The 20,287-nt window shown below is 44.6% G+C and overlaps 2 protein-coding genes across 2 annotated transcripts in view; one reads left to right on the forward strand and one right to left on the reverse strand.

Annotated features, from left to right (window-relative positions):
* The window catches only part of LOC138774377 (interferon-induced, double-stranded RNA-activated protein kinase-like), a 46,386-nt gene extending 29,598 nt beyond the window's left edge, over positions 1 to 16,788 (reverse strand). Inside the window, exons 1-6 of the mRNA XM_069955171.1 lie at positions 16,708 to 16,788; positions 14,053 to 14,166; positions 13,825 to 13,958; positions 12,160 to 12,283; positions 1,626 to 1,729; positions 661 to 796 (exon numbers count right to left, since the gene is read on the reverse strand). Coding sequence (XP_069811272.1) covers positions 661 to 796; positions 1,626 to 1,729; positions 12,160 to 12,283; positions 13,825 to 13,934 — 474 coding nt within the window. The 5' untranslated portion in view covers positions 13,935 to 13,958; positions 14,053 to 14,166; positions 16,708 to 16,788. The remainder of the gene's footprint in view (positions 1 to 660; positions 797 to 1,625; positions 1,730 to 12,159; positions 12,284 to 13,824; positions 13,959 to 14,052; positions 14,167 to 16,707) is intronic.
* LOC138774382 (centromere protein H-like) overlaps positions 1 to 20,287 on the forward strand; it is an 89,980-nt gene that overhangs the window by 38,651 nt on the left and 31,042 nt on the right. The gene's annotated exons all lie outside the window — the stretch shown is intronic.

Below are 20,287 nucleotides of genomic sequence, written 5' to 3' on the forward strand. Positions count from 1 at the left end.
CCATATATGCCCCACATAGTAGCCAATCCCCCATATATGCCCCACATAGTAGCCAATCCCCCATATATGCCCCACATAGTAGCCAATCCCCCATATAGTGCCCCACATAGTAGCCAATCGCCCATATATGCCCCACATAGTAGCCAATCCCCCATATAGTGCCCCACATATTATCCAATCCTCCATATAGCGCCCCACATAGTAGCCAATGCCCCCATTTGTGTGGCCCCAGCGGAAAAAACAATAAATCAGTAACTTACCTGTCCGCCCGTCCCAGCAGCTCCTCTCCCGGCAGAGCGCGCACTCCCGTCATCCTCCGGGGCAGGCAGCGGGGTATACAGACACTGACTGTGCCGGAAGTGATTCATGATGGAGGCTGCAGGTCACTTCCGGTACAGTCAGTGTCTCTGTCCCCCGCTGCCCGCCCCGGAGGATGACGGGAGTGCGCGCTCTGCCGGGAGAGGAGCTGCTGGGACCGGAGGACAGGTGAGTAACTGATTTATAGTTTTTTTCGCTGGGGCCATATATAATGCGGGACACGGGGGGGCCGTTCCGGGACCGCGGGACAGAACCCCAAAAACGGGACTGTCCCGCGAAATCCGGGACGGTTGGGAGGTATGGATATATATATCTCAATGTTTAATTGGAACAATGTTCTACCGGGATCTCATTTGGAAACTCTTTTCTGATCTCCTGTAGAGCAAGATAGGCTGCTTCCTTCTGGGCCTGTTTTTTATTTCTTTTTGCACTTGATATTGGAAAGACTTTATCATCCCATGTGACTCTCCAGGTAAACCTACAAAAAAAACAAACAGAAAATCACTTATAATAAGGCTATAGTTGTGACATGAATAAAGTAGATGACAGCTTAATTTTTATATGAAATATATATCCTCTAACAGCTATACAAAAGCAACTAATCTAAAAGGTATTATTCTGTACAGTTAGTTAGACTTTATTTAAAGGGGTTATCCAGCAAAAATCTTTTTCTTTCAAATCAACTGGTTTCAGAAAGTTATATAGATTTACACCTCTAATTAAAAATCTCCAGTCTTCCAGTACTTATCAGCTGCTGTATGTCCTGAAGGAAATGTTGTTTTCTTTTCAGTCTGACACAATGCTCTCTGCTGACATCTCTGTCCGTGATGTCGGTCCGTTGTTTTAAAATAACTGTAATTATTTGTCATTAAATAACCGCCATCCACTTAATTTTAACAGTATGTGAACATAACGTTTCTGTCTTTTTAATCCACTCCTGGATATGGTTAAAAAATACTAAGCAGAATACTGAGCAAAAATACTGTGTGGGAACATAGGCTTAGTGAGCAACATAGATCCACCCTGAACAATAAAATATTGCTGATCTACCTTAAGGCTATGTTCACACTGTATTTCATAACAGGCCGTTGTTTTTACATAGTGTGAACAAAGCCTACTCTGGCATAAGGAACTCTGGCATAAGATCATAACAATGAAAGGGGTTACCATCGCTTATATTGTACATTAGTTCTGTAAAATTGCTGGGGGTTTTTTTCTAGATAAAATGGACTAGCAATACTTTAGCACAAATATAAAAAGTGTCCACTGGTGGGAATAGTTATTCTCAAACAAAATAAAGTACTTACTCACGGTTATGGTCAGGTCCTACACAAGACACTGGCATAAAGGTGTAAGGCTTTTTGTGCTTCTGGGTGAATTCGTTAAGTAGTCCTATATAATTTCTTTGGAGCTACACCAGAAAAAAACAAGATATAGCAGCACATATAATACAAAGAGATATAAAAGCATTACAGAGATACAGTAGATACAGAGAAAAAAGGTAGAAAGCATATCACAAGCTTAAAGCGTAACTGTCATTTCAGGGCCATTTTTCTGAAAACATTAAATATCAACAGTTCAAGCGATTTTAAGAAACTCTGTAATAGGTTTTATGTACTAAAAAAGTTTCCTTCTGTACTGAAAAAGCAATCTCCCAGCCTCCCCCCTCACATCAAATGAAGCAGGATTTCTGTCTCCATTATGTGGCTATGAAGAGGGGAGGGGCTGTTAGGAGTGACTGAGCACGGAGCAGTCCTGCAGAGCACAACACCCTGCAATCTTCTCTAAGTAAGTTCATAGATAAGCACTGACCTTTCTGACCCCAGAATCCTGCGGTTTAGGTGCCCAGAGAGTCTACAAATAGCTGACCTTCATGTCACCTCTTCCTGCTCCCTCATCTCCCTCAGCCCCTCCCCCTTCATAGGCTTACAATGGAGAGAGCAGAGCCCGTCACTGGCTTCTCTGTAATGAAGACGTGTTTGCCTGATAATGCACAGATAAGAAGTCAGGGGGGGAGGCTGGGAGATTGCTTCTTGAGTACAGAAGGAGGCTTTTTTGGCTGATGAAACCTATTACAGAGTTTCTTAAAATCGCTTATACTACTGATTTCTGCAATAAAAAAAAACATGACGGGGCGTGGCCTGGCAATGGTAGGGTGAAGACGTGCAGCAGGAGAGCTCCGGTGACGGGACACACAGTATCCAGCATTTAAGCAGCACCGCTCACCCCTCAGCGCCCCGATGCAGCAGGGAAAGAAGGGGGGCACCTCAAGAACGCAGCGCACCCGGTCTTCTGCGGCCCCGAACCCCATGGACCGGTTCCTGACGGGGGAAACGGCGCGCCGCACGCACAAGCAGCCTGAACTGCAGATGGCTGCAGGCTCTCCTCGAGCAGCAGACCGCAGCGCCTCTGGCACCCAGCGCTCTCCCGGACCGGCGGCATCCGCTTCTCCATCTCCCTCCAGTACCTCAGGTCAGTCGGGCAGCCCCTCCGCACACTCTCCGGAGGCGGCCCCACGTGTGCCTCCCGCTCAAGGAAAAGAGCGCGCGCCCGTACCGCCGCCATCTTTGCTGGCTCCCCTCTCCCCTTTGGCGCCGCCATTTGTTGCTCAGGCGGCTGCCCCACAAGAGATTATGAGCTGCTCAGGCACTGCACCTGCGGCTGCTGTTCAGTGGAGCTGGGAAGATCACGTTAAATCTCTTCCCACAAAAGCTGAAATGGAGCTGTTTATGGAGAGGCTGGAAAACTCATATAAAAGAGAAGTGGGGGTTTTGAGAGCAGACTTTGCTATTATTGATGCCAAAGTGCAGGATCTAAGCACAGACCACATGGCGCTATGCGGCACTGTTGAGGATTTACAAGCTACTGTGGCCACTCAGGAGCTCCATATTAAACAGTTGTACAGGTTCCAGGATGATTTAGAAAATAGGAACCGGCGGAACAATGTGAGAATCAGAGGGTTGCCTGAGACCTATAAAGCAGCAGATCTAATCCCTACACTGCAGAAGTGCTTTAGTGCATTGCTAGACAGGCCTATAGGAGAGGACTTTGAAATGGATCGTGCTCACAGGGCCTTGGGCCCCATGAACCCTGATACTTCCAGACCAAGAGACATTATTTGTCGCCTCCACCATTACAGATTTAAGGAGGAGTTAATGCGTGCGGCTAGGAACCTCGACTGTGTAGACTGTGATGGGCATCGTCTCATATTTCTACAAGACTTATCCAGGGCTACTTTGGCTCAGCGGCGCTCCCTGCGTCCTTTACTGGAAGCTTTGAGAGAGAGAGATATTCCTTACGCATGGGGGTTCCCGTTCCATTTGATTGTACGACGTAATGGCAGACGCCTGGAACTGCGTGAACCCGAGGATTTGCCGGCCTTCCTGTCTGCATTAAACCTGCCTGAGATTTCTCTACCTGATTGGGGTTATCTGCCTCCTCTTCCTGCTACGTTGCAAACTGTGCATGATTGATGATCCAGGACTTTGAGAAGTGATTAGTGTTCTGATGGGATGGGCCTTTGCCCTATATTGCTTAGTAGTTCAATGTACATCACACTGTTACCATACGTTAGCCATACTGTTGTGTGGGAAGTTTGTATGTCTGTTCGGGGTTGCGGGCTCCTGTTATATATTCCAGCCACTGCCTGCGTGTATGTTTGGTTATTGCAGAGTGGGGTGAGAATGGTTGCTCATGTTTTTGCACATATGGGGTGTGTCCCGTCCTGGTCTCCTGCTCCCTCTATTGCCAGTTACTCCCTCCTTAGGGTGACGCGTGAGCGTCTTTTGTTTTTCCCTTTTGGGTATTTTCACTGCACGTATTAGTCGCGTGCAGTCGAAGGCTCGCATTTGTGCGGCCTTTCTATTTGTCCTTGTTCTATCTTCTTTGTCTTTGTTTGTCGTTTCTGTTCCCCACTTGTTTCTCCCTTCCCTCCTCTCCCTCTCCCCCTCCCTCCTTGGTCTTTTGGTTGTGGCTTGCTCTGCTTGCTCTTCCCTTTAGGTTTTCCTCAGGATGTCTGCCCCTTCCATAAAGCTGGCTTCCATGAACGTCCGTGGCTTCAACGTTCCTGAAAAGAGGTCTCAAATCACCTATGCAATGCACAAACAAAAGGTACAGATTTTACTGTTGCAGGAAACGCACTTTAAAACGGGTCACGTCCCGGGCATGCGCACTAGACACTACAATGTATGGCTGCACAGTTCTACCCCTGAAGCAAAATGTAAGGGGGTGTCTATTGCTCTTCATAGGTCGCTTCAACATGTGCTCTTGGATTCTCTGATCTGCCCCAATGGTAGGTTCATCTTTCTCAAATTGGATATTCTGGGAAAGACTTACACAATTGGGAATGTTTATCTGCCTAACTCCAACCAGGATAAAGCATTTCTGGACATCTGTAAGAGGGTGGACTCCTTCATAGAGGGAACGTTTGTGTTAGGGGGCGACTTTAATGTGGTTCTTGATCCCTCCATGGATACTTCCAAGGGTCGGTCCTCAGTGGCTAGATCTTCTGTGGCCAAGATTCAGTCAGCCCTGCAGTCTTATAGATTGGTTGATGTGTGGCGGTTATTGCATCCTAGAGATAAGGATTTCACCCATTTCTCGGCTGCCCATAACTCGTATGGTCGATTAGACATGTTTTTTATCCCACATTCGGCTCTACTGTTTCATCCTTCAGCGACTATTGGAACGGCGATCTGGTCGGATCATTCCCCCATTTTCCTCACGTTGGCCCTTCCTGGGCTGGTCCCGAAGGAGTGGACGTGGCGGCTCAATGAGTCGTTGCTGAAAGACGTGGCCTGTAAAGCTGCTATAGAACGAACAATTACACAGTTTCTGGATTCTCATGGTCATGATCCCACACCATTGCCGTTCCAGTGGGAAGCTTTGAAATGTGTTGTTAGGGGGGAACTCATTAAGCAAGGGGCCAGGCTGAAGCGTGATTATGGGTCTCAAATCCAAAAGTTGTTAGTGCGAATTGAGGAGCTGTCAGCTTTGCACAAACGGGTGGGATCAGAGGAGAACTTGCTGGCGCTTACAACTGCTAAGGAAAAACTGCGTGACTTGTTGTTGCGTAAAACACTATGGCAGAAGGAGAGGTTGCGTAGTTTCCAATACGAGCATGCTAACAAGAGTGGTCGTGCGCTAGCGCGCTTGCTTCACCCGAAATCAACTTCCACTTACATCCCCTCTATTCAGTCGTCTGAGCAGGGGAAGGTGTTCCACCCTAGGCAGATTGCAGATCAATTTCAGTCTTTCTTTTCCTCTCTTTACAGCATTAAAGGTCGGTATGAGGATTTACCTTTGCCTGCTTGGGATGCTAAACTGTTGGAATACATGAATGATACTGCTCTGCCCCGGGTGGATCCTGAATGCGTAGAAACAATGGACTCCGATTTCACGGAGATTGAAGTAGATGCAATCATTCAATCTCTGAAAGGGGGTAAAAGTCCTGGCCCTGACGGCTTCACGGTGGCATTTTATAAAGCATTTAAACCTCTTCTTCTGCCTTTTATGACCAGGTGTTTCAATGCGGTGTCTCCCACTTGTCCCTTCCCGAAACAGGCCTTAGAGGCTCACATAGTGGTCTTGCCCAAGCCCAATAAAGATCCCAAATTTTGTGGGAATTATCGTCCCATATCACTTATTAATTGTGACCTGAAAATCTATTCAAAGGTCTTAGCAACCCGGTTGGGTAGTCTCATACCTGCACTCATTCATGGGGATCAGGTCGGGTTTGTGCAGGGCAGAGAGGCGAGGGACAATACCCTGCGCACCATTGGTTTAATTTCCTATGCGGGGCGTGAGGGGCTTCCAGTGTGCCTAGTGTCGGTTGATGCTGAAAAGGCTTTTGATAGGGTACATTGGGGGTTCCTCAGAGCCTCTCTGCTGCAGGTTGGGCTGGGCTCTGGCTTTATTGATAGAGTCATGGCGCTTTATTCGCTTCCATCTGCGCGAGTGAGAGTAAATGGGATTCTTTCTGACTCCTTTTCCATCCACAATGGGACTCGTCAGGGCTGTCCCCTGTCTCCCCTATTATATATCCTCACCATGGAACACCTGGCCATAGCATTAAGGAAGAATCCGGATGTGGTGGGACTCAGGGTGGGTAGGGATCAACACAAGTTAGCTTTATATGCGGATGACTTATTGCTCTATATCTCTTCCCCATTCGTCTCACTGCCATCGGTTTTGAAAGAATTTGATAGATTTGGATCACTGAGTAATTTTAAAGTGAACATGTCCAAATCGGAAGTGTTGAATGTCTCGTTGCCAACGGTGGACGTTGCCGCATTGCAGCATGCTTTCACATTCCGATGGCAGTCAGAAAGTATTACCTATCTGGGTATTCAGGTCCCGTCCGTGCTACACCGCCTTTATGCGTTAAATTATTTGCCCATGCAACAGCGTATCTTGTCTGAACTGCAAAACTATATGCATAAACCGACCTCGTGGTTTGGGCGTATGCATGTTATAAAAATGGATATATTGCCAAAACTTCTTTACCTATTCCAGACGGTCCCAATTAGTGTGTCTCCCAGTTTTTTTAGATCTCTGCAGCGTGCTATATCCAAATTTGTGTGGAACTCTTGTCGGCCGCGGATCAGATTTACCACGCTCACTAAACACAGGAACAGAGGTGGGACTGGCTTACCTGACCTAAAGATTTATCATGCGGCTGCAACTCTGGTAAGAGTGTTAGATTGGTCTAGGAGTGACACAATTAAACGGTGGGTCAAACTAGAGCAGGCTTTGGCTCCGATTGATCTTAGACTGGCCCCCTGGTTGTCCTCCAGAGATGGATTGCCCGCTATGTCAGAATGGCCTTTATTAGTGTCTCATACCCTCCATGTTTGGGATCACTGGGTTTCCAAACATCGCATCTCTCTCAGACCAGGCCCGATGACTCCGCTCCTCCGCAATCCGGCATTCGCCCCTGGCTTCTCGGTGTCCAGATTTTTAATCTGGTCCTCTGAGGCAATGCCCCGTCTTAGAGACGTGGTGGTAAATGGTTCTATACCTGGGCTGGCTTCCTTGGGGGCTGGGTGTCCTGGAGTTAACCTTTCCTGGTTGGAGTTGGAACAGGTGCAATCGTTCTTCAGATGTTTATTTACTGAAGCATCTTATTCTCCGGAACTCACCGAGTTTGATGAATTATTTTTGCTGAACACTGGTGTTCCACATGCTATATCAGTGTTATATCAGCTCCTACTGCACAAATGCAATAGTGATCCACCACTGTTCTTCACGAAATGGGAGGAGGACCTGGGGATTACATTTGATGAGGGCTCGAAACTAAAAATTTGCACTTTGACCCATGGTTTATCCTTGGCATCAAAGGCTAAAGAGAAAAATTATAAAATCTTAGCTCGTTGGTATTTTTGTCCCGAACGTCTTCGTCAAATGTACGCCTCGGCGTCTGACTTATGTTGGCGGTGCGAAGCCGCGGTTGGGTCCATGCTTCATATCTGGTGGGAATGCCCAGCCATTCGGGAATTCTGGGGGAAAGTCTTGAGGGTGTATGAGATTTACTCGAGCAAAAGAATTACTAACTCCCCACAAGTCACCCTCCTATCGTTGCTCCCGGGTTCTCTTAGTCAGATCAAGAAAGGGATTCTGAGACACATGTTGACAGCTGCACGTATGGTGATCCCTAGACATTGGAAAACTCCAGTAATTCCTTCTCTAGCCGAATGGGCAGCAGAACTGAGAGATATTGGTCGTATGGAGGAAATAGTGGCTGAGGCGCATGACCGGTCGGACAAGTTTGAACTAATATGGTTGCCGTGGCGGACGTTCATGGACTCAGAGAGTTTCCTACATTGTGTTGGTGGTCAGGATCATTGAGCAGAGCTGTTGTGCTTTTCTTCCCCTCTCTTCCCTGATTTCCCTCCCCCACCTAGTGTGTGTTGTCTGGTCTGTCTTTTCTACTCTTCCTTTTTCTCGGTCTACAAATGTGTTCGAGTGTAAGTTGAACGTCATTATATGTCATACTGTCAGTTGAGAGAATATATTCGTCTTGTGGATGTTCTATATTTATACGAAAAATGTGGGTTCAATGGTTTATGAGACAGCTAATGTGTGGACGAAACCGGTGGTCGGTTTAAGCTGCAGTTTCCTGATGGATTACCATGGTTGTCCTTTTTGTTATTGTCTTGTATTCTCTACATTATATGTTGGAATGTTCCATATTCGCTATCTGTGAACCCTTTAATAAAAACAGATTGAACATAAAAAAAAACATGACAGTTACACTTTAACCCCTAGACGACCCTGGACGTAGGGTTACGTCATGGAAGTCTGTCCCCAGACGACCCATGACGTAACCTTACGTCATGGGTGTTATTCCCGCTATGAAGCGCGCTCCGGAGCGGAGCGCGCTTCATAGGAGGTGGGGGCCGGCTGCAGTGAGCAGCCGGGACCTCACCGGCAATGACACGCTGCAGCGATCGCGCTGCCGCGTGTCATTAACCCCTTAAACGCCGCGATCGCGGCGCGACCGCATCGTTTAAGTGTAAGTGACAGGGGGAGTCCCCTGTCACTTACCGATCGGGACCCCCGCAGTGTGACTGCGGGGGTCCCGATCGGTAAAACGGACTGCTGGAGGTCTCTTACCTGCCTCCATGCGGTCCGATCGGCGCTCTGCTGCACTGAGCCTGCACAGGCAGGCTCAATGAGCAGAGCGCCGATAACACTGATCAATGCTAGGCCTATGGCATAGCATTCATCAGTGTAAAAATCAAACTAGTGAATGTAGAAGTCCCCCAAAGGGACTTCAAATGTGTAAAAAAAAAAAAGTTCAAAACACCAACACACAACCCCAAAACCCCTCCCCCAATAAAAGTCTAAATCACCCCCCTTTCCCATTATATAAATAAAACATATAAAAATGAATAAATAGATAAACATATAATATACCGTAGCGTGCGTAATTGTCCGATCTATTAAAATATAACAAGCGTCATTGCGACCGGTAAACGGCGTACACGAAAAGAGGGGAAAAAGTGCGCAGATTACCGATTTAATGTTACATTATATATTAAAAAAAATTAATAAAAAGTGATCAAAACGTCCGAGCTTCACAAATATGGTATTAATAAAAACTAGAGATCATGGCGGAAAAAATGACACCCCATACAGCCCCGTAGGTGAAAAAATAAAACCGTTATAAGCGTCACAATAGGCCCATTTTATTAATATTTAATTGGCAAAAAAACGGATTTCATAAAAAAAAAAATATATAACATTAGAGAATCTGTGTAACCTGCATATGGTTGTGTTCGGACGGACCTATAGAATAATAGTGTCATGTCGCTGTTACCATATAGTGCATTACGTAGACACAGGAACCCCCCAAACGTTACCATATTGCATTCTTATTTGCGATTTCACCAATTTATATCTTCATAAATAATATATTTGGAATTCCCTCATACATGTTATGGTAAAATGAATGACGCCATTACAAAGTACAACTATTCCTGTAAAAAACAAGCACTTACATGGCTTGTAGATAGAAAACTGAGAGTGCTAGAGCTCTTAGAAGGGGAGGAGGGAAAAACGGAAACACTAAGATCAAAATTTGCGCGGTCCACTGGGTCATTTTGGGCCTGGTCCTCAAAGGGTTAAAATATTTTAGTTCTCTGTATGAAATGATCTACGCAGCGGGTAGGAAAGACTTCCGATAGCGCTCTTTCTCACACTTTGGGTGAAGCAGTCGGTCACTGACAGCACTGCCCAGTGCTATCACGGCCTCGTGCATTGGATAAGAGTTATTTTCCAGCATGAAGCCCACTATGGACAATATGCTTCTGTCACCCACCACCTGCACTGGATTGAGGGGCTCCCCAGGAGAGAGCTGGCCCTTCTAATCAGCTTGTTGAGTCTTTTTCTATCCCTGGTAGATATGCTATTCCCCCAGCAGGCCACTCCGAAGAATGGCAGTACTCCGAAGAAACACAATAGTCATAGGATTGCACAAAAAATAAACAATAATTTTAGTCTTTATGAATAGGAAAAGCTAAGCCAGAAGATAAATATAAAGTTATAGGAAAAATAGTTTTCCCGCAGTGATCAGGAGATATAGAAAGAGAGAGTGGCAGGAGTCCAATCCAATCCCCGCCAGACTGAAAATCCTGATCATGTAGTCTCTAGAGATGAGCGAACCCGAACGTTCGGTATTTGATTAGCGGTGGCTGCTGAACTTGGATAAAGCTCTAAGGTTGTCTGGAAAACATAGATACAGCCAATGACTATATCCATGATTTCCACATAGCCTTAGGGCTTTATCCAACTTCAGCAGCCACCGCTAATCAAATGCGAAAGTTCGGGTTCGGATCGACTCAAGCATGCTCGAGGTTCGCTCATCTCTACTAGTCTCATAATAGTCAGGAATAGTCATTAAAGAGAACTGGGAGTGAATGGGACTGCTGCCACTTCTTCTCCGTGTCTATATCTCCTGACTGCAGCGAGACCCAGTGTGATCAATAACTTTTGATATGTCTGATAACATGTCAAAACTTTCAGTCAGTATATGTATATTTCAGTCAGTATTGCAACCAAAACCAGGAGTGGATTAAAAACACAGAAAGGATCTGCTCACATAAAGTTGTAATTGAGTGGATGGCCGCCATTTAATGGCAAATATTTGCTGTTATTTTAGAACAACGGCTGTTGTATTGAAATAAAGGCCGTTATTTACTGTTATATGGCGCCATCCACTCAATTTCAACATTTTGTGAACAGATCCTTTCTGTGTTTTTAATCCACTCCTGGTTTTGGTTGCAATACTGCCTGAAATATACGTAGTGTGAACGCAGCCTAGGGCTATGTTCACACTACGTAAATCTACGGCTGTAGTTCTCGCCGCAGAACCACGGCCGTAGATTTGCGGTGTGGACACAGCCTCAGTTTCAATGGGATCCGGGCGGAGCGTGCACACATCGTATACGTTCCGGCCGGATCCCATGAGGCGCCGCAAAAAACTGACAGGTCCATTATTTGCAGCCAGAACTCAGTGAGTTCCGGCCACAGAGGAACCTGTCTGTTCACACAGTGAAGCGAGCGGCTCCGGACGCTTGCTTTATTGTGTGCTATGGGAAGCTCTGATGCGGGCGCGCTGATGCGCCCACATCAGAGCTTCCCGGGCGGATAGATCATCCGGACGGTACTTGTGATGATCCGGGCTGGGACCGGACGCTCCGTGACCCGGCCGGGGTTACGGAACGGACGGATGTTCACGTAATGTGAACATAGCCTGAATGTGGAATTCCTATCTGGAATATCAAGGGTTACTGATCCACTTCAGCCTTCTTGCGGCTGCCTGAGGTTGTTGGATATCTGTGTGAGTTTTTTAAATGTAATTTGTGTAACTCCCAATGACTGTAATGAGAGTTATGGACACAGCTTAGCAGTCTCTGATTATGCAATACTCAGTAAAGTCAATGGAAGCAATGGGAATTGTGTAAATTACCCACCTATGTGGTTTACATCTACTGCACTGTTTATTATCTCGGTTAGGGTTCAATAACTTTTTTTTTTCATTGCTCCTACTGTTCCTCAACAGAACTATACAATCAGTCTAGATAAGATGCAAAAATAATTCAAATGTAGGAAGGATACTGGCAAGATCACAGGGTACAATTATTGGGACAGGTCAACAAAACAAGCCCCAAGATTGTCCAAAGGTGACTCATAAAAACAGTAACATTTAAGATGTTCTTTTTGTTTGTATGTTCTGTCCATTTGCACTTCTACAATGTATTGTCTTATTGTCTGCATGTATATGGACTTTATACGGAATGATATTTAACGTGACTAAAAGAAAGAATACTTAAAACTCACTGTAATGTCTTGCGTTCCAAGAGCTTGCAAAGCCAGTTTGGCAGCCTTGTGCTCTGCGGATTTCTTCGTTTTGTCTTTGGCTTCTGCGACCAGCTTATCATCAATAGAAATTCGGCAAACAAATCTTGAGAAAAAAAAAGTTACAAAATATGTTTAAGTAGCTATGAATATTTGACCAGCATGGTGCCGACACCCTTCACTCCCACCAGTCAGCTGATTAGGGCCTGCACTAGCCTGAAAACTACTGGAAACCCTTGGCTCCATACAGTGTGGCAGAGGCATTGTAGCCACAGCTCCAATTCACCTCAATAACAGCAGAGGCTGCAGCGCTGTTGCCATCCTCAGTATGGAACCAAGTGCTTTCAGCCCCACCCAGTGTAGTGTAGACTCCAAACAGCTGATAGGTGGGGGTGCCCCGCTGATCAACCTCTTTCGGGGTCCGTTTACACAGAAAGATTATCTGACAGATTATCTGCAAAAGATTTGAAGCCAAAGCAAGGAATGGATTTGAAAAGAGGAAAAATCTCAGGTTTTCCTTTATGACCTGATCTCTGTTTATAGCCTGTTTCTGGCTTTGGCTTCAAATCTTTGGCAAATAATCTGTCAGATAATCTTTCTGTGTAAATGGACACTAAGAATAAATTTCTTAGCACAAAATAGAAAAAGGTAAATTAAAAAGTCAATTACAATTACTTTTTTTTTTAATCCAGTCAGCACCATCACTGGACATAATAGGTTGTTCTAAATATTAATCATAAGAACACAAGGGGCATCACAAGTATGTAATAGAAATATCTAAACTCACTAGCAGCTTTTAAATTTTTCCTATTGAAAATATTTTTGTGTCACCTACCATTTAATCATGGGACAAAACCCAAAACGGGTAGCAGCATGATGGTCATAAATACAAGGTACTTCATAAAATGATGTCACTATCACTACCGTGTTTCCTCCTAAAATAAGATATCCTGACTACCCTACCCTCTAGCCTAAAGTAATGCACCCCTCCCCCCGAAAATAAGGCACCCCCTACCCTAAACTAGGGCACCTCCCAAAAGTAAGGCGCATCCTGAAAGTAAGGCCACCCGCCGCCACCCAGGACTCACTAAATCCCCTTGTGGAGCTTTACTGCCATCTTGGTCCATGGCCCCCATGTCCTCTACACGTCCCAACGCACGCCGCCGCCCATCCCATCAGCACATCCCACTGCACACTGTCACCCGTCCTGCAAGGCTGCGAGTATTCCAGGAAGGTTCGGGGGGGGGGGGGGGGGTCGGGGTATGTCTTATTTCTAGCCCCCCGGCTGGGGGAGAGAAGTAAGTCATACCCCGAAAATAAGACATAGTGCCTGCTTTTAGGTAAAAACTATTATAAGGTACTGTCTTATTTCAGGGAAACACAGTATCAGAAGCTTATGTACGGCAGTCATAAAATAAATACAGAACGTTTTGCTGGGTATTGTTCCTTGCCGTTACATTGCCTGAGGGGTGCTGCAGTTGTAGCTAGGTCCTGGAGCCTCAGGGACCCCAAAGGCCCTTCACTACACAAGACAACATCAGTTATATAAATGGCACTTAGTAGATAGGGGGCCCTAAATTAGATTTTGCACTGGGGTCCACAAGATTCAAATTAAGTACATGGAAGTGAATCAAAATACAATCTTACACAGGGTCATGTGGTGGTCCCATTTGTTGAGGAATTTCAAATTTAGGTATTGACCTGCCGTTTTTTATACAGAACTCCATCAGCTGTCCTTTCCAGTTCCCCTCTCCCATTGCTTTGGTGGCCAAATGAAAAAGCTGAAATTAAAAAAACAATGGATAAACAGCAACATTAAAAAGCAGTAGCTGGAATTCTAGGTACGTGACCAATGTCCAGCTGGGTAGTAGTTACCTGATGGCTTGTGTACTATTAGCAGGGTGTCTCCTTCTCTCCTGCTCTTCTCCTAGTCAGGCTCTGATGACTGGCTGCCCCTCTGCTCTGATGAATTATGGCAAGTAATAAAACCTATGCCAAGCGGGTAGAAAAAATACTGTGGTACCACACACATTATCCACTGATTCAGATCCCAGACAAACTCCGAAATAAATACAGACCTCGGAACACATCCTACCAGGCCCCAAAATTAATTAAGACCTCAGACCAGACCACAAACTTATTTTAGACCCAAGACCACAAAATTACCAGTAATACCCATTTCTTATGTTTTTTTTTATAGGACATGCTTTTCCTTATGTACCTATATTAAAGGCAAGGGACAACAGTATGATTGGCCCACAGGTTGGGCTCCCACCAGTCATACACTGATAGAAAACTATTTTTAAAGATGTCTCGCTATCACAGACATTTATGGCATAGCTAACTGCAGGCCTACTACCTATTGGGAGAAGAGAAATGTGTTAGGTGTGGCTCTAATATAGTGGGAAAACCCCTGGAGTGACTAATCCTCCTGCCCTGCAGCCCAGCGTCCTCTGCCAGGAATAATGATTGCAGGGTGTAATGGTGCATTTACACTGACAGATTTATCTGACAGATCTTTGAAGCCAAAACCAGGAGCAGACTATAAACAGGGATCAGGTCATAAAGGAAAGACTGGGATCTATCTTCTTTTTAAATCCATTCCTGGCTTTGGCTTCCAAAATCTGTCAGATAAATCTTTGGGTATGTGCACACTGAGCAATTCTAGCGGAATTCTGCCCGAATTCCGCCATAAAAAGCGGGCGGAATCCGCGTGGAATTCCGCCCGTGTAAATGCAACATTGCTCTTTCCATAGAGAACAATGGGATTCCGACTGCCCGTGCACAAAGAGTAAATTTCCGTCCGGAATTCTGCGCAGAATCCGCATTCCGCCCAAAGAATGTACATGTCAATTCTTTGGGCGGATTCCGCTAGAGGAATCCTATAGAAGTCAATGGGGTTTGAATTCTGCTGGTAATTCCGCTTGCATTCCGCTTGATTTCCGCGCGGATTCCGCTCGAATTCCGCTCAAATTCCGCTCGAATTCCGCCAGAGAATAGGCGAGGATTTTCAAGCAGAAATTTTTCAGCTACAATTCCTCGAGAATTGCTCAGTGTGCAAGGGCCCTTTCTGTGTAAACGCACCCTAATATTATGGTGCGTTTACACAAAGAGATTTATCTGACTGATTTTTAAAGCCAAAGCCAGGAATGGACTATAAACAGGGAACAGGTCATGAAGGAAAGATTGAGATATCTCCTCTTTCCGAATCCATTCCTGGCTTTGGCTTCCGAAATCTGTCAGATCAATCTCTCTGTAAACGCACCATAATGGTGCGTTTACACAGGCAGATTTATTTTACAGATTTTGGAAGCCAAAGACAGGAATGGATTTAAAAAGAAGAGAAATCTCAGTCTTTCCTTTATGACCTGTTCGCTCTTTATGGTCTGTTCCTGGCTTTGGCTTAAAAAATCTGACAGATAAATCTTCCTGTGTAAACGCACCATAAGGCTATATTCACACTACGTATATGTCCATCCATAGTGCAAACCGCGAATATACGCCCGTAGTTTTGAGATTGATGCGTACGCTTGAAAGTATACGATATACGGCCGCACAATGCACACTACGTATGAGCCTACGGCCGGATCGTATTTGGCGCCGTGAAAAATGAACAAGACCATTGTTTGCGGACGGAAATGTTCCAACTCACGGCTGTGGATTTCAATGCTGCCCCGTACGGAAAACTTTTTTCAGCCAAATCGAACTTGATTTTTATATTAAAAGGTTCTGTGTGGTTTACTGGGCTGGGCGAAGATTTCCAAGTAAATGATCTGCCTCAGATGGCTTCGAAACAAGCTAGGAAGCATAATTATACTACGGGCGTATGTTCGCGGTTCACCCGCATGTTTGCAATTCGCCTGCATGTCTATTTTTCACACGGCCGTAGTTTCAGCCGCACATGTCCGGCCGCGTATGAACTACGTCCGGACATATACGTAGTGTGAACATAGCCCATGGGTGCGTTTACACAGATTTATCTGACAGATTTTTGAAGCCAAAGCCAGGAACAGACTATAAACAGAGAACAGTTCATAAAGGAAAGACTGAAATTTCTCCTCTTTTCAAATCCATTCCATTCAAATCTCTCTATGTAAACACACCATTAGGCCATGTTCCCACATTACAGTGAATGCATGGGAAACCACACGCCTATGTCATCACTATTAGCCATGTAACACTGCTGTGCGAACATATATAAGAGGACAGGCAGCAGAGCTCATCACAATCCATGTAGTGGGACTATATTGCTGACAATCAGTTGTCAGTACTTGGGTCATAAAAATAATTTGTTTTCATTAAAAAAACAATACAATTTTATCAAATATGCATCCACAGATTCCATTGCTTTTGACATGTGTGTTGTTCACACGTACAGGGTCTGCAGCAGAGATTACGCAGTGTTCAGTCAGTTACATTAATATCTGCAGCATCAAATCTGTGACATGAAATCTGCATCTGATCCTGTATGTGTGAATGGACCTTAATAAAGAAAAAGGACAATCCTTACAAGCCCTGGTAGAATCTTACCTGTCTCCTGCGTTGTCCTCAGACACTCTACACACATATGTTCTGGAGACGGAGATTTTACATGAGAAAAATAGGGAGGACATATCCCATTTGACTCTTTCCTTGCCAGTATGTAATAGTGAGTCAGCGTTATAAGTACAGCATTTGGTACTTAAGGAGTTAATTCTAATGGTGACGTCTGCCTATTGGGCGGGGTATAATGAAGCCAGCCCTATGTGTCATCTGCTCCCTGACTTCAGTTTCGTTTCTCCTAATCAAATTATGGAAGCTGCTAGAAACAGAGACTAGGGTTATACTAAGTAGCAGAGACAAGGCAACGAGAGACAGTAAAAGACTGTGTGTTTATATAAAATATATTCTCCTATGCCTTATAGATCCAAATTACAATCAGAGGAGCTTAAAGGGGTTGTCCAGCAAAAAAAAAATCTTTAAAATCAACTGGTTTCAGAAAGTTATATAGATTTGTAATTTACTTCTATTTAGTTTCCCCATAATTATCAGCTGCTGTATGTCCTGCATGAAATGTTGTTTTCTTTTTTTTAAGCCTGCCACAGTGCTCTCTACTGCCACCTCTGTCCAAGACAGGAACTGTCCAGAGCAGTAGCAAATTCCCACAGAAAACTTCTGCTCTGGACGGTTCCTGTCTCGGACAGAGGTGGCAGCAGAGAGCACCGTGTCAGACTTGAAAGAATACACCACTTCCTGCGGGACATACAGCAGCTTATAAGTATGGGAAAACTTGAGATTTTTTAAATAGAAGTAAAATACAAATCTATATAACTATATAAAACTAGTTGATTTGAAAGAAAAAGATTTTTGCCAGAGTACCTTTTTAACCCTCCAGTGGTGCTAAAAATGTAGGAGCCGCAGCACTACATAAGGTTAGAAGTACACAGCGACATATGTTACACAACAGGACGAGAGATCGTGTGATGACTCCCGCTGCCTGGAGAAGATGGATGAAGCCTCAGGACTGCCTGAAAAACATGGATATAACATAGGTGGCATCCATTTTCTCCAGCCACCAGGAATGAAATTCTGAGTGATCAGGTCGTGTAAACCCAAACCAACTGTAAATTCACTAATCTCTAGACAGGAGATCTGTCCATAACTTGCTGTTGTGCAACTTCATCAAAATTACGATTTGGCTTTAAAAAAAAAAAAAAAAAAAAAAAAAAAAGCAGATTGAAGTTGCATGCAAATTGCAAATGCTGGACAATGCTGCAAAGTCAGATGACACTTGTGATTACAGATCCAATCAAAAATGGAATTTATCTCCGAATAACGTCAAAGTCCTGCAATATTGTATGTAACATCATTAAAGCAGATTGGTGTTTCATACATGGAAGGATTGGCACCAACACAGGGATGCCGCTGACGCAGTCCTTTTTTGAACCGATGCCCACTTCCCATGCACGATGCTGGTCTATTACCTGGCACCAACTGGGCATGAAGCACTAGGGGTGGGCCCGCCAGCCCCCAGTGTGATGAAACCCCTCCCCTCCATTAGAATAGGATAAAACATGCTGTGTGGGTTATCCTGAGAAATGATTAACAACTGTAAAATGATTTATATCGGCAAATGGTGAACAGCATCGGAATCGTTCACCACTAAATCGCTAGTTTCAACTAGCGATCAATCATTACAGCGAATCTTTTACAATCTTTTTTTAATCACTAGGTATAATAGGGCCATTAAATTTGAGTGCTCAGCAAAGTCCAAACTAGAGCTGTTGGGTCTTGAAGGGCAAATAGCGCCTTGTAGTCCATGAAAGAGAGCTAGTAAGTTCCTCCAACACTTTTTAACACCCCTCCAATAAACTTGGCCAATCAGTCCACCTCTCAGCTCATCCCTCTACCTCTCTAACTACTCATTGTGCAACAGATTCTACTCTTCTTGTTTACTGCTATCATCCTAGATTTCTTCCATACATCTTCTATACTGCAGTACTTGCTTCCCAACACATCACACCCTCTTTAAAGCGACTCTGTTCCCACAATCTGACCCCCCCAAACCGCTTGTACCTTCGGACAGTTGCTTTTAATCCAAGATCTGTCCTGGGGTCCATTTGGCAGGTAATGCAGTTATTGTGGGTACAGAGTCACTGTAACCATCTCTCAAAAGGACCCTGAATATGTCCCCTCTTTAGGAGATTACAACCTGCAATACCTCTGTATAAGCAGCTTGGACTCTCACCTTGTATCTCTTTCCCCCATAGATCTTCACAGGCAGGGCCCATTGTTCTTCTTTGTATCCTTTCTTCATGTTCTGTATTTATGGTTCAAAATATATTAAGATTTTCCATGTTCAATATACAAGTAAACGGTCACTAAATGTCCATAAGTCCATGAAAAAACATTCTCGAAAGGGCTGCTCCTCCGCCCGAAGCTCCTCTATTCTCAACAGTATGTTAAAGGCCTCAACCCATTCGAGCCTTAAGGGGGGTGTCTGCGACCTCAAAAGCCTAGGAATGATTTGGCAGGTGACAAGCCATGTCCAGACAAAGTTAATGCAGAAAAATGTGTAGAATACATGGCCGTTGTTTTCAATAGAAATATGTGCCACAGTTCACACTGTAAATTGCACTGCAAAGAGTATTTTCAAGGAAAGTTTGCTTCAGAAGTCAAACTCTTGCTCGGTTCTTAAACTGCTCTCCTGAACCAATTAACCAACACAGAAGTACCACTGTATATACTACCCACAAGAAGTTGTTGGGATATTTGGTTTGCAAGTGAAACTTATGGAAAATGTAAAATGTTTACACTACACTGATATTATTTTATAAACTGATTTTATTTCATGAAAGTAGGGCGTTTATGAAGAAGTATGCCATGGTGATTTCCTCATCTCACACAATTTCTAAAAACAAAAGCCATTACCAATGAGGAGTATATTCCAACGTCAATGTCTCAATAACTTGTCATGGGACCTTCAGCATCAATTACAGCTTGACAACATTAAGACGTGGCAAACTACTCTTCTTGAAGGGCAGAGCTCAGGTCATTGAGGTTCTGGGGTACAGAGTAACAAACCTCTACACAACGACTCAGCTGATGCCATATGTTTTCTATGGGATTCAGGTTTGGAGAAAGTGCAGGGGAATCCAGTGAGGTCCCCCAGTCTCTAGTAGCCATTCCCTAATGATGAGACCTCAATGAGATGGAGCACTGTCATCCATGAACATGACATTAGGCCTGTGTTGTTTATGTAGAGGATTAATGATGTTATTCAAGTAGTATGGGCTGTCACTGTACTATTCACAAAGTACAGGGCAGTTCTGTATTGGCTGCCATACACCACCAAAGGAGGTAGTGGCTGATGTTTGTTTATTGGCAGCAACCGTGAAAAGTGGGTAGCTAATAAACAAAGACTTGGGTGCAGTGGCATTTACAAGTGCTGATCACATGGATCAGCGCTTATATTTGGCAGGCATTGGACCAAGTAATACACCATTACGGCAGGGTTCACAACTGTATCAGAGGCTCTGTATGGGACCTCTGTTGCAGAATTCATAGAAAGACTGGACAAAAAAAAAAGTTTTTTTTGTCCAGCCAAATGTACAGACACCAAAAGTTTAAT

Source organism: Dendropsophus ebraccatus, chromosome 15 (assembly GCF_027789765.1).
Source record: "Dendropsophus ebraccatus isolate aDenEbr1 chromosome 15, aDenEbr1.pat, whole genome shotgun sequence".
Taxonomy (NCBI): Eukaryota; Metazoa; Chordata; class Amphibia; order Anura; family Hylidae; genus Dendropsophus; species Dendropsophus ebraccatus.